The 12,180-nt window shown below is 53.8% G+C and overlaps 4 protein-coding genes across 4 annotated transcripts; 3 read left to right on the top strand and 1 right to left on the bottom strand.

The window, feature by feature from the left end:
• Positions 1–2,406: 2,406 nt before the first annotated feature.
• LMH87_004355 (uncharacterized protein) lies at positions 2,407–5,296 on the top strand (the record flags this gene model as incomplete). The annotated part of the gene is made up of 2 exons (XM_056195561.1): positions 2,407–4,369; positions 4,452–5,296. 2 exons carry the CDS (start codon positions 2,407–2,409, stop codon positions 5,294–5,296), a joined length of 2,808 nt encoding a protein of 935 aa, XP_056049177.1.
• A 479-nt stretch (positions 5,297–5,775) lies between these two features.
• Positions 5,776–6,320, top strand: LMH87_004354 (uncharacterized protein; the record flags this gene model as incomplete). Its single annotated transcript, XM_056195560.1, has 3 exons — positions 5,776–5,805; positions 5,876–5,999; positions 6,073–6,320. The coding sequence occupies 3 exons, from the start codon at positions 5,776–5,778 to the stop codon at positions 6,318–6,320; spliced, it is 402 nt and encodes a 133-aa protein (XP_056049176.1).
• A 1,568-nt stretch (positions 6,321–7,888) lies between these two features.
• On the bottom strand, positions 7,889–8,966 carry LMH87_004353 (uncharacterized protein; the record flags this gene model as incomplete). The annotated part of the gene is made up of 2 exons (XM_056195559.1): positions 7,889–8,822; positions 8,881–8,966. The coding sequence occupies 2 exons, from the start codon at positions 8,964–8,966 to the stop codon at positions 7,889–7,891; spliced, it is 1,020 nt and encodes a 339-aa protein (XP_056049175.1).
• A 2,037-nt stretch (positions 8,967–11,003) lies between these two features.
• On the top strand, positions 11,004–11,999 carry LMH87_004352 (uncharacterized protein; the record flags this gene model as incomplete). Its single annotated transcript, XM_056195558.1, has 4 exons — positions 11,004–11,043; positions 11,487–11,512; positions 11,754–11,898; positions 11,965–11,999. The coding sequence occupies 4 exons, from the start codon at positions 11,004–11,006 to the stop codon at positions 11,997–11,999; spliced, it is 246 nt and encodes an 81-aa protein (XP_056049174.1).
• Positions 12,000–12,180: the final 181 nt, after the last annotated feature.

Below are 12,180 nucleotides of genomic sequence, written 5' to 3'. Positions count from 1 at the left end.
CAGCGCCCTGCCGATGTGTCGCCAGCATTTCAATCCTTCTTCCTCGAGCGCGATGACTCTGCAGATGTCGATCCCGAAGAGGATGCGCAAACAGACCAGGATAGGCAGTGGTGTAACGAAATGGGTCCGGCCATGGTTGTCGGTGTGTGCCTCATGTCGACAGGCCAAGTATGGAGTCGATACTAAACGATGCATCGCATGTCATCGCTGTAGACGCGAGCTTGTACACTGGCGATCACGTGGGATATCTTGGGCACTTCAAAATTGCCGTTGATACCCTCATGCCGAAATGTTATGCTGCTCTCCGGCGCTGCGAGCTAGTCAACATTTCCGTTGCCGTCAACACAGACGGCATATAGAGAGGGATCGAGTCCTTTAACGTTGATCGGGATTTTGAGCACACTGGCAGGTTAAAAAGAATGCTTCCACCTACAAACAAACTGCTACCGTCGTATTGGTATCACTGGGGAATATCCCAGCTTTCCTGTGCACAGTTTGGGGAAATAACATTGGTTTGGCCAGAGGAAGCCCGACACGATGCGATCGTCACATGTTTGATTTGCATGCTCTGAGACCGCCAAAGCTCACACTCGGCGACACATCAGAGTGTTGGCCACTCATGGTGTAGATATGGTATCAGCGCGAGAGATAATCCGGGCAGGCTTGCGGCGCACATTGGCAAAGGGGGGTGACGGAACGGAATCTGGTATGTCTTGCGCAAGGGCCGGGATGGGCCGGGATGGGCCTGGATACGTTGTTGGAGTGACCCAAGGTGAGTCGTTATGACGATACTCGCGCGACCGAGGTAGAAGTGACGTCGAGTGAAACGCGACCTCTGTGGGCTTGACAGATCAGCGATGCAAGCTATTGTTTCTTTGGAGGAGCAGAATTCCCATTGCACCGACAGGGCTGGTCGCACGCAGCGTACCGGGGTTCCGGGGCTGTGTCGTGCAAGTGTACAGCCAAGAGCGCCATGCTGCAGAGATGGGGCCAGTTTATGACGAAAGCCTTCATTGCCGAGGGCCTAGACAAGAGCAATTCTCTTGGATTGAACCAACTTGTAAGCCATTGGTAATAGTATTGAAGTCAGCATTGCAAATGTTGCATCGAGAACAGCAGCTGCCTGTTTAGTAGCGAATGCGATGTCTTTCGCATGAAGAGGATTATGGTCCAGGGTTCTTTTACAATGCCCAGACCTGAATATCTTTCCGGTGATCCAATGGCAGCATTCTGATTATCCACTACGTCGACGTTGTAGGGTTGCATTGCATCGAGCTCGGCTTGGTCTGTAGCAGCGTGGCAGCCTGGATCTTGAGCTATTGCAATCTAGGTCTCCATCGATGCAGAAGGGAGTTTGGTCCGCGCTGCAAGGATCGAATTGGCTGGTGCGGGGTTGAGTGAATTCTCTGTATTTCAGTCCATGGTTTTTCAGCTCGAGGATGGTGCGGGAATTGACAACAAAGGTGATGCCAATTTTGTCCGTGAAGAGATGAAGGAGGCTGGCAAACGGCGAGTACCAAAAAGCACAGACCTCAAGGTGAGAGATCTGCTGAGACTTGCAACCGATGGTAAGGCAGCACTCTTACAGCGGTGTATGGCGCTACAAGGCATGCGCTATCTGGTGCCACAGCACTGCGTGCCCCTGTAAAAGTAAATCCTCTCCTCCCAGCCAAACAGACAAGCAATGGCCCATCGGCACAGTCTGCATTTCAGCCCTCATGCATTTCATCTAATCCATCAGCTGCCTTCGGACGAAAGCTCAAGCCACTCCCGCAACAGACTCCGGATCAGGCCGTGGAATCATAGCCGTTCAGCGCGATCTTGGCCGACCATGGCCTGACCATTAACACAATCTACCAGTAGATGCTAGAGGTACACGGCCAGCCGCACCGTCACCGTCACCTCTAGGGTGCAGCAGACGACCATTCGGCATCCATCATGTCTCGTATAGATGCACCTGCATATGCCAGAGTGGCAAAGCTGCATGCAGACACCCTGGTCCTACGGTGAATCCCACGCGCTGTGCACAGGCTTTTTTCGCTCTGCTGCACTGTTGCATGTCGCCCGTATTTGCTTTGTGCATTCGTCCCACCAAGCCAAGCCGCTGTCGCCTCCATGGTCAGGCTTGTTACATCCGCCTCACCTTTACTCGCTTCTCTTCTTCGTCAATATGCACGCAGATCCTGCTGCCACCTTCTGCATTCGTTCTATTGTTTTGTTCTCGCAGCTCTCGCTCTTTACATAAAGCGTTGATGTGTCTCGCTTTGTCCTCGGGCTCTCGTGCCATACCGGTCCAAGCGCACCCGCTGTGACATACTTTTCCCTCGCGGCCCAAAAAATCGCAATTCCTTCTGAGCTTCGGTTTCGATCTGGCAGACTCCTTTACACATCTTGTCATATTTCAAAATGATCAAGTCCGTGGCTCTGGCCTTGCTGGCGCTGGCTAGCTTGGCCGCCGCCGACCCGACATGGCCTGCCGCGACCGACGACCTCGAGGAGATCATGTACCAACTCAGCTCCTTCAAGGCGCGCAAGTTCTCCGATACCGTCTCCCCTTGCACCAACGAAGCCTCTGGGCCGGGTCGCCAAAATGCGGCCGAGTGGCTCCGCGTCGGCTTCCACGACATGTCGACTGCGAATACATACTTCAAGACCGGTGGCCTCGATGGCTCGCTGCAGTACGAACTCGACAATGGCGACAATACCGGTCCGGGACACAAGACGACGCTGGAATTTATGTCCAAGTACGTCTCTCCGCGGACTAGTCTTTCGGATCTGATTGCCGCTGGTGTGTATGCCTCGGTGCGCTCGTGCGGCGGCCCCATCATTCCCGTTCGTGGCGGAAGAGTCGATGCCACAGAGGCTGGCAATCCTGGTGTTCCGCAGCCGCAGAACTCTGCTACAATGTTCAAGCAGCAGTTTGATCGCATGGGCTTCAACAATGTGGAAATGATTCAGGTCACGGCTTGCGGCCACACACTCGGTGGCGTCCACAACACTGAATTTCCCGAAATCGTACCCGACGCCAGGCTCAACAACGGTTTGGGTGGTAGTGACAGCACTCCTGCGGCTTTTGACAATAAGGTTGTCACCGAATACCTGGACGGCACCACCACCAACCCACTCGTTGTCGGACCCGCGGTCAAGATTAACAAAAATTCTGACTTTAAAGTTTTCGACTCGGATGGCAACAAGACCATGGAAACTCTGCGCGACAACACCAAGTTTAAAGAGGTCTGCAAGAATGTGCTCCAGAAAATGATTGAGGTTGTCCCCGCCGGCGTCAACCTGACAGAGCCCATTGTCCCATACAAGGTCAAGCCTGTCGACTTGCAGCTCCTCCTCGCCGACGGCGGTGCCAACTTGCACTTTTCCGGCTATATCCGCGTCAAGACCACTGATCTTCCCCAAGGCAGTATTAAGGATCTCACCATTACGTACAAGAACCGCAACGGTCAGTCCGAGTGCGGAAATAACGGCTGCGGCATCACGGCCAGCATTCATGGCCTCGGCAAGGGCTTTGATGACACTTTTGGATTCTTTCCCATTGACGCCAAGATTCCCGTCAACACCGGCATTTCCTCTTTCACCGTTGTCATCAACCATGCCGACGGCACCAAGCAGACAGCCGACAACAACGGTCACGGCTTCCCCATTCAGGACACGATTCTCTTCCAGAAGCCACAGAGCTGTATTCTGGGCTCTACTGGAGCCACGACCCTCGTCGCTGCTGTGCGCAATGATGCCGTCGTCAACGGCGCCAAGGCCACAATTCACTATAAGACGGCGCAAAAGGACAGTCCTGTTCCCAAGATCAGCTCTACCACGTTGGACATGACAAAGGGACAATGTGTGGGCCGATACACTTTGTTCGAGGTCGAACATAGTATTGAAGGCGGCATGGCGTACCAGTCTTTTGTTGAATTGAACAGCGGTGACGCGTTTGATTCTTTCAACGGCGTTACTGACATTGGCGGATCTTGCTCTTCTTTCCAAAACCCCATGTCTTGCAACACTAAGAGCAACCGCTCCCTGAACCTGGCCAATCGCGCCAGGACCGCTGATCCAGCTTCGCCTCTAGTCTCAGTATTTGTCGACCCTACTCCTAGTCCTACCCCGACGCCAGGGCCAACTGACAATTCCACTTCGCCTACTCCCCCGAGCTCCACGCCGCCCTCTACGCCCACGCCTGCTCCCACTCCTACGCACAAGACTGCGCTTGGCGGCTATACCATGCTGTCTTGCTGGGCTGAGGGTAGCATCCGAGCCCTGTCTGGTGCCTTCACTGCTGACGACACCATGACGAATGAAAAGTGCCTGGCATTCTGCAAGAGCTACAACTACTGGGGCACCGAATACGGCCGCGAATGTGAGTTCACTTTTACTACTCTTCTGCGTCTTTTTGTAATGCCATACACAACGATTTATACCCAGGCTAATGCAAACTCTAGGCTACTGCGGCAACTCTCTTGGCGCCGAATCCAAGGCTGCACCGCTCGAGCAGTGCAACATGCCCTGCGGCGGCGATCCCACTGAGTACTGCGGCGCCGGCAACCGCCTGGAGCTGTTCTCGACCACGGCCAGCATCACCACGCCCACGGGTACGCTCGCACACAAGCCCACGATCGCGCCCTACACCATGGTTGGGTGCTGGGCCGAGCCACCCACAAATCGCGCTCTTAACAGCGGCGGCAGCTCATCCCCGGCAATGACCAATGAAATGTGCGCCGATTATTGCAAGACTTATCGTTACTTTGGTACCGAGTACGGCACCGAGTGCTACTGCGGCAGCTTCCTCGCTGATGACAGCAAGACGGCGCCGCTCACCGATTGCAACATGACCTGCGGGGGAGACCAATTTGAGTACTGTGGCGCCAGTAACCGCCTGGAGCTGTACATGAATCCCAACATTACTGGCGGCGCACCCGAGCAGCCCCCGGCAGCGGGTAATTTTGTGCTAGTCGGGTGTCAGACGGAGGGCAATGCCACGCGTGCGCTTGCGGATACGTCCACGGCGGCGGATAACATGACGAATGAAGCTTGCGGGACGTTTTGCAAAGACTACGAGTACTTTGGTACCGAGTACGGCCGCGAGTGCTACTGCGGCAATGCGTTGGCGGCCTCATCGGCGGTAGCTCCCAAGGGCGAGTGCGTCATGCTGTGCGCGGGAAGCAACGTCGAGTACTGCGGTGGCTCGAACCGGTTGTCCGTGTATAAGAAGAAGCCACCGGTGACGCCGCCCCCACCCCCGCCGCCGGCGCCGGCGCCGGAGAAGGGAACGGGGCCGGGTAGCTAACGGCCATGATGTCTGTACATAGATGATAATTAATGTGAGCATGACTAGCAGTGTGCAAATAGTTTGTCACGATTTCTGAGACCTTTCCCGGCTGGTGAATGTAGTTGGATGCAACAAGCCGCCCGCCGTGCAGGTGGGGGGAAAAGGCGCGCCGCTCTAGTAGGCTAAAGACTTGTCATATGGATAGTCTTCAGTAGGAATTAGTAGGGCACTGTTTTTAGTTTCAAATACAGATTTGGATTTCTTTCCTTGTTCCTCACCATTTCACCGGTCGTATTTTCCGCCTTTTTTTATTTTGGTATCTCTTGTAGCGGGCCGCAGGCCGCTTCTCTTTCGCCGTGGCCGAAGCACTTTAACGTGACCCCACGTCGAAAGACGCGTCGCGGGGTGGTGCGTTTCTTCAAAGCACCATCAAACAGCACGGCCAATCTGCAACGACAGCACCCGCTCATACTGAGAGAAAAAAAAGAGCAAGTACAATGGCCGACACAATAGAAGACGACAGAGATGTAAGAGCTCCATTACTGCAGAAACCTCGAGAGCGGATGGCGGTGGTGGCTAACAAGAAGAGAAAAACAGCGTCTCAAGTCAGCGCTCTGGTACGCCGTCGGGCAAATCGTCGACGAGGAGTGCATGCGCCGCAACCGCAACGCGACGCCCCAGTTCATCGGTGCCCTGACCGAGCTCGTCTGGACCCAAATCGGTATTTTCTTTTCCTCGCTTCGCTCGATTTCGCTGGATTATAGTTTAATTCTTATTCTTCTTTTCAACTGCAGAGAATGTCGCCATCGACCTCGAGTCGTTTGCCAACCACGCCGCCCGCAGCGTCGTCACCACCGAGGACGTGCTGCTGCTGGCGCGCAAGAACCCGGATCTGCAGCAGCTCATGAAGGAGTACATTGACGAGCGCAAGACGGAGCGTGGCGTGCGCAAGCCGGCTGGCGCTGCGGCGTCGTCGGGGAGAGGAGGACGAGGAGGACGAGGAAGGGGGCGTGGAGGTGCGACGAGGATATCGGGGCGGTGAGATGGCTGTTTCATCCAATGCCTTTTGCTACGATAACGAATTGATGATCTTTTCTTTGTGAATGATTTTAGTGATTTTTTTTTATTTTATAAAAAAGTAATACAAAAGGTAAACAAGGGGAAAGTAAACCAAAAAGCATGTCTCGGAAGCATGCTGCGCAAACGCGGTTGGCTATCATGAAGGCGGCGATAAGCGTCCGAGTCGGAGCGTCAAAGACAAAGGTATGGGAGCAACATCAAGGGTCCAGACACGGCCGATCTCCGTATCTCGAGTCGTACACGTATTTCCAGCGACCAATGACACATGTCATTCCCTTGTTTGTTTATTCCTGGATACGAATTGACTTTTTTCTTGTTTCCTTTTCGCTCTGGCAACCCGTAATCGTTGCGGTGACCGGGAAAGTTCTGAGTCACTGATATCAGAGGCGCGGCAAGCCAGGGCAACGCTTCCTATCTGCGTCACACAAGGTTCATCTCTCAGAATAGACCAATGTTATCTCTTTCATTAGCAAACAGAAAAAGCCTAAATATCCCCAAACCGAGATGCACACCCCGATATAGCCCTGTCAAACGTGAGCACTCCCCACACGCTCAGCCCCCGCGCGACCGATAACACTCCCCCCCCCCTTCCAAGCATCCCGCTATCTAACCTCGTTTTCCTATCTCGATAACAAGGGGGCGTGCAGACAAACAACAACATGCAAGGTTAAGTCTTACGTCGTCGACCGATATTTTAGGATGGCTTGTGCCTGTCATCGACGACAGACGCAAAACCACCCATCCTAGATTCTCCTTATTTATCCAGAGAACATTTAAATCGGTCTTCGTGCGACACATTTCTACACGGGCGTCACTTTTATTAACTAAATAAAAGAAGAAGGAATTCCAAAGGAAAAAAAAGTCGTGCGAGCCGTGTTTCAGGCTCGCGAAAGTCTCTCGTTGCGGTCTATCCTCCGTCAGACCAAGTCCTCTCTATGGGGGGTATCTCTATATCGTATATCATAAATCGTAAATCGTAAAACAAAGGGGTATCCCTTTTCCTCCAACCCTCCTTTTGTCGTAAAATAAATGCTTCTGAGGGATCCAGCCCTGCAGATGAAATGCTGAGTGAGTATGGAAAACATTGGTCCCAGAAATGCTCGTAGTAGTTAAACCGCGACATTTAAATCCAAGACTCTGAACGGTCTTTGTCCGCATTAATACCTAAGATGAAAAGAGGAAAACGAAGCAAGAAAAAAACGCCTGCCAGTGGTTTTGTGTCTCGCAGACACACAAAAATGCAAAGATGAAAAACAAAAAAGCAACAAATCTTTCTCTAAAAGTTCTTTCCATTCCGGTGGGGTGTTTTCGGTGCTCACGGTGAGCACAAAGTAGACGGTTGTCGTCGAATAGTGATGCCTCGCGGCTCCGAATCATGGTCGTCGTAGGTGATCTCTCGTCATTAGTTGAAGAAGAAAAGGAAAGAAATCGAGTTCCGGGAGAGATGTGTCGTCGAAAGTGTCGTGAAAAGGAAAAAGAGTGGTCAAGCTCTTTGAAAATGGGGTATAGGATTGAGTAGGCATGGCATCCCTAGACTTTGATGGCGGACTGAGGGCCGTACTCCTGGACGTAGCGGTCGAGGAGCTGCAGGGAGACGCCGGAGCCACCGCAAACGATGAGAACAACATTCTTCTGGGCCCACTCGGCGTCGGACAGACCCTTGCCCAAAGAGTCGCGGAGGTCGCCGCGGTAAGCTGCAGCCAGGGCGGCACCGCAAGAGACCTCGACAAGGAGACGGGCATCGTCGGCGAAGCGAACGCAGGCCATGGCGGCATCGGCGTCGGAGACGACCATGCTGTGGGTGTTGGGGTAGTGCGCCCACTTCCACGTCTGGGCGGAGACGCGGGAGCAGCCAAGGGAGACGGCGATGGAGGTGATTTCGGAAAGGGTGAGGTGTTCCTTGGCAGCGAGAGAGGCGTTGAGCGAGTCGGCGCCAGCCGTCTCGACGCCGACGACGTGGGGCTTGTTGCCGGACCAGGGAAAGGTCTCGATGCCCTGCATGAGGCCGTTGAAGAGGCCGCCGCCGCCGACGGAGCAGACAATGGCGTCCATGGGGACGTCCATCTGGTCGCGGAGCTCGGGGATGAGGCTGGCGGCGCCGTCCCAGATGTCCGGGTGGTCAAAGGGCGGGACGAAGACGCCGTCGGGGTCGTTGGCGACGAGCTCCTGCTTTACGTACTGCTCGGCGGCGAAGAGGTTCTTGCCGACCTGCTGGACGTGGGCGCCGAGGGCGATGAGCTTGTTCTTCATGAACTCAGAGGTGGTGAGGGGCACGACGACGGTGCAGGGGCGGTCCAGGGCAACGGCCGACGTGGCGCAGGCGAGGCCGGCGTTGCCGCCGGAAGCACAGTAAAAGTGCACATTGCCGGGGTGGTGGGCAACGGCTCGGGTCATGAGGTTGCCAATGCCACGGGACTTGAAGGAGCCCGAGGGCTGGAGGTTGTCGAGCTTGAGGTAGATGTTGCTGTTGTTGGTGTTAGTGTGGGCTGCTTATGCAGGCAAACGGAACGAGCAAGACTCACCAGCCAACGGCACGAGAAACGGCAGTGTTGTAGACGCAGGGCGTCTTGACCCAAGGCAGGGTGCTTTCACCACCGAGAGATCCCATTATGTGAAGAGACGTGTGTTTGTGGGTGAGGGTATACGGGCGTTGAGGAGGGCACGTATTAGTGTTGAAACTCGGTTGACGAGTGTTGGAGAAGACTAGAGGACCAAAATAGTCTTGTTTTGTTTTTCCAAGAGGTTGAAATTGGATAACAGAAAGAGAGAAAATGTAAATAGGAGTAGAGGAGGGAGAGGGAGGAAGAGAGGAAGAAACTGGGGAAATCGAGAATAAGTAGGTCTAGAGTGTTGGGGAGGTGGCCGTTTGCTTTGGTGGTCAGAGAGTCGTGGGCGTGGCCTGCCGTGGCGGGAGACGAAGAAAAAAATAGCGAGGGCGGCGGTGCGAGGGCGGCGACGGAGGTGTGCGGTTACGAGGCGCGGAAAAGCTAAGTACCTTTTATATGGCATCGAAGTGCAAAAGATACTTGGCGGCATACGGCGAAGAGGATCCGTGGGAAGCCGACCCGGGGGGGCGTGTGGCTACGCTCTCGTTGCTCGCCGTGGGATTGTCATGGTGTGTGCCAGGTGTGGCCATTAAAGTGGCTATCTGGTGGAGAATGAAACAAGAACGATGTGAGAATAAAGTTGGTATTATTATTGCTATTAGCAGTATCATTACCCATGATTTTCTTGGCCGGATCACGGCAGGTGTTGAGCGTGGCATCTGGTTGGGTGGTGGTGGAAGCGGTGGTGGTGGTGTCAGTGATGGTGGTGTCGCAGTGCAAGCCTATCTGTGTAAATCTCAGGCACATCTCGCAGCTGGTTGCGCATTACTCCGTATGTACCGTGCTTGTTGCAGCGCGTCAACAGGAAAAATCAGCAGTCTTGCAGGGCCAATTCGGATACCTTGCCTCCCGTCAGCAACTCAGAAGCCATGCTGCGAATAATCCGTACCCTCGCCTGCTCGGTTTAAGCCAACAGCGGCGCAGACCTTTCCACTCATGAAGTACTCAGTAGTTAGCTTCCGAGCCTGGGTAGAATTTTTCTCGCCTCTTCGTATGCACAATCAGAAATATGTTAAGCCTTTTTTGCCGCTAGCAGAATAGCACACACTCCCCCCCGCGTGATTCCCTTGGCTGGCCTCGTTCTTCCTGGCGGTCCAAGTGTGTGAGAGAGCGCGGACCGAGTCTAGTCCCAATCAGGTAGCACATGTCAGCGACGCGGCAACAAAAATAAAAATCGAAATCGGTGATGCTTTGACCAAAAAGTGTGACAAGCAAGACAAGACAGACACATTTGACTCAGGAGTCACAGGCACAGGGAGGCAGGCCATCGCCGCGTATCGGAGCACGGCGGCCGTGTCTGCTCCTCTCCGAAACCATATCTATATCAACAAGGACAACGGCGTCTGATGGCTTGACCAGCTCGAGTGCCACGAAAAAGCTACGGGCTGAACTCGTTTGATCTCGCACCGATCAGGTGACCGGCCGACGATGCTCGTCGTTTCCTACGCTCAATTCATAACAGCGAGATTACTCCAGACCGGGACCGTGCCTACCCCAGCTTCACACGCCAGAGCGGTAAGACGACTTTCCATTCCACTGCGCCGCCGACAAACGGCACTGGCTTTGCGATGGGTGGTCTGGTGATCTTGTGATGTTGGGAGACGGAAAGTCTAGGAAGCATCTAGCATCTCACAAGCGCTTTTCACAAGCTTTTGACTCTGACTATTATAGCTCGCGACGTATCGCTGCACGTCGGATCACACATGCAAAATGTCATTATCTTTGTTGTCAATGGACAGACGTTGTTAATTTGTGACTACAAACAAAGCCATCGACATCCATCTCTCCGTCTACTCCGCGCTCGCGACTCCCCCACCTCCCCCAGACGCTGCAGCGGATTAGTCCAAACAAAGCAAGCAACAGATCTGAATTATTGACGTCGCAATAAAAAAAGTATTTTTTTTCCACTCGCATGTTGGACCCGGCGTTGGTGGAGCACACACCCGTTGGCCCCGTCGATTTTGGTTACGTATTACGTTGTTATAGGGTAACAGCATTGACAAGTGCGATCCACACAAGACTTCGCTTTACACACATACATGGCACGCAGAGCTGATACCAGCTTCCAAGTTGTTCCTGGTACGTACTTGGTTCTATTATTCTTAGCTGGAGCAAAGCTTCGCGCGCCATGTGCCGTCGCGGGCGGACCAGTGCTTGTATGCATGTCGTCGGGCTGCAGCTTTTGATTGGCCACAGGCGACCAGAAAAGCATGCTCCTAGTGTCGACATGGCAAATCCAGCTTGCATCATAGTCCGCCTGCCATTGCGCCTCATCGGCCAGCTGCGACGCCATCCGCGTCGTCCATCTTATCTTCTGAATTCTCCGCATAGTTGAATAATATATTCGAGTACAGTGACTACCGAGCTATCACTGCTCGTGTTTGTTGTTGTTAACGTTATACAGGATCAAATTGTCACCTGCCGTCTTGGTCTCAGCGCACGCTCTCCTCTCACATAGCACCAATGCTTTGCCTGGGGTTGATATAGCCTTGTCAAGTATTTAGTCGCTAACCTGCACAAAGCCACACCTACCCCCGGCGCTGTCCTCGTGAGCCAGACCGCGGCCTCGACCGCCCATGCTTTCATTGCTTGCTTCTGGAAACACTGTCCTCCAACAGCGGCAATCGGGGCCCCCAGGCTGTCGGCAGCCTGTCTCTCAACAGTCTCACTTGAGCATGACATTGCGGCATCCCCTGTGGACACGACCGAGATTCCATTTGCTAACAAGTTGCCCATTGCAAGACAAACCCCCTCACTTTCGCAATTCATGACTGTTCCGTTACTTCAAGAACCCCGCCCGCCCATCTACAAATCACGAAACGGTTAAAGCAGAAAACCAGCTGTGGAATATCCGCAGGCGGGCGTCGGCGGAGCCTTGCAACCACGCAAGACACACCCACCCGGACCCATCCGGGGTTGGAGACGGAGCCGGTGGTGTGGATTCCCTTTCTTCTGGAAGTCCTTACTAAAAAGTGTGTGCTAAGAAGAATGCGTGACCAGTAAAAAAGCCTACGGGTAGATTGGAACGAGACTAAGAAAAAAAGGCGAAAAACTAAAAGATGCCGACCTTTGTCCGAGTCCAGGCACCGGCCCAGCCAGCCCGAACCGTGTCTAGACTGTGACACGGGTACTGTATGACGCCCGCGCGTTTCCCACATGCACCTGTAGAAGTCGAGCAGATAATGGGGGAAATGAAAAAAATAAGACGCAGATAAA

This window comes from Akanthomyces muscarius, chromosome 2, assembly GCF_028009165.1.
Source record: "Akanthomyces muscarius strain Ve6 chromosome 2, whole genome shotgun sequence".
Taxonomy (NCBI): domain Eukaryota; kingdom Fungi; phylum Ascomycota; class Sordariomycetes; order Hypocreales; family Cordycipitaceae; genus Akanthomyces; species Akanthomyces muscarius.
The sequence above is the reverse complement of the archived record's forward strand: the minus strand, read 5'-3'. Positions and strand labels throughout refer to the sequence as shown.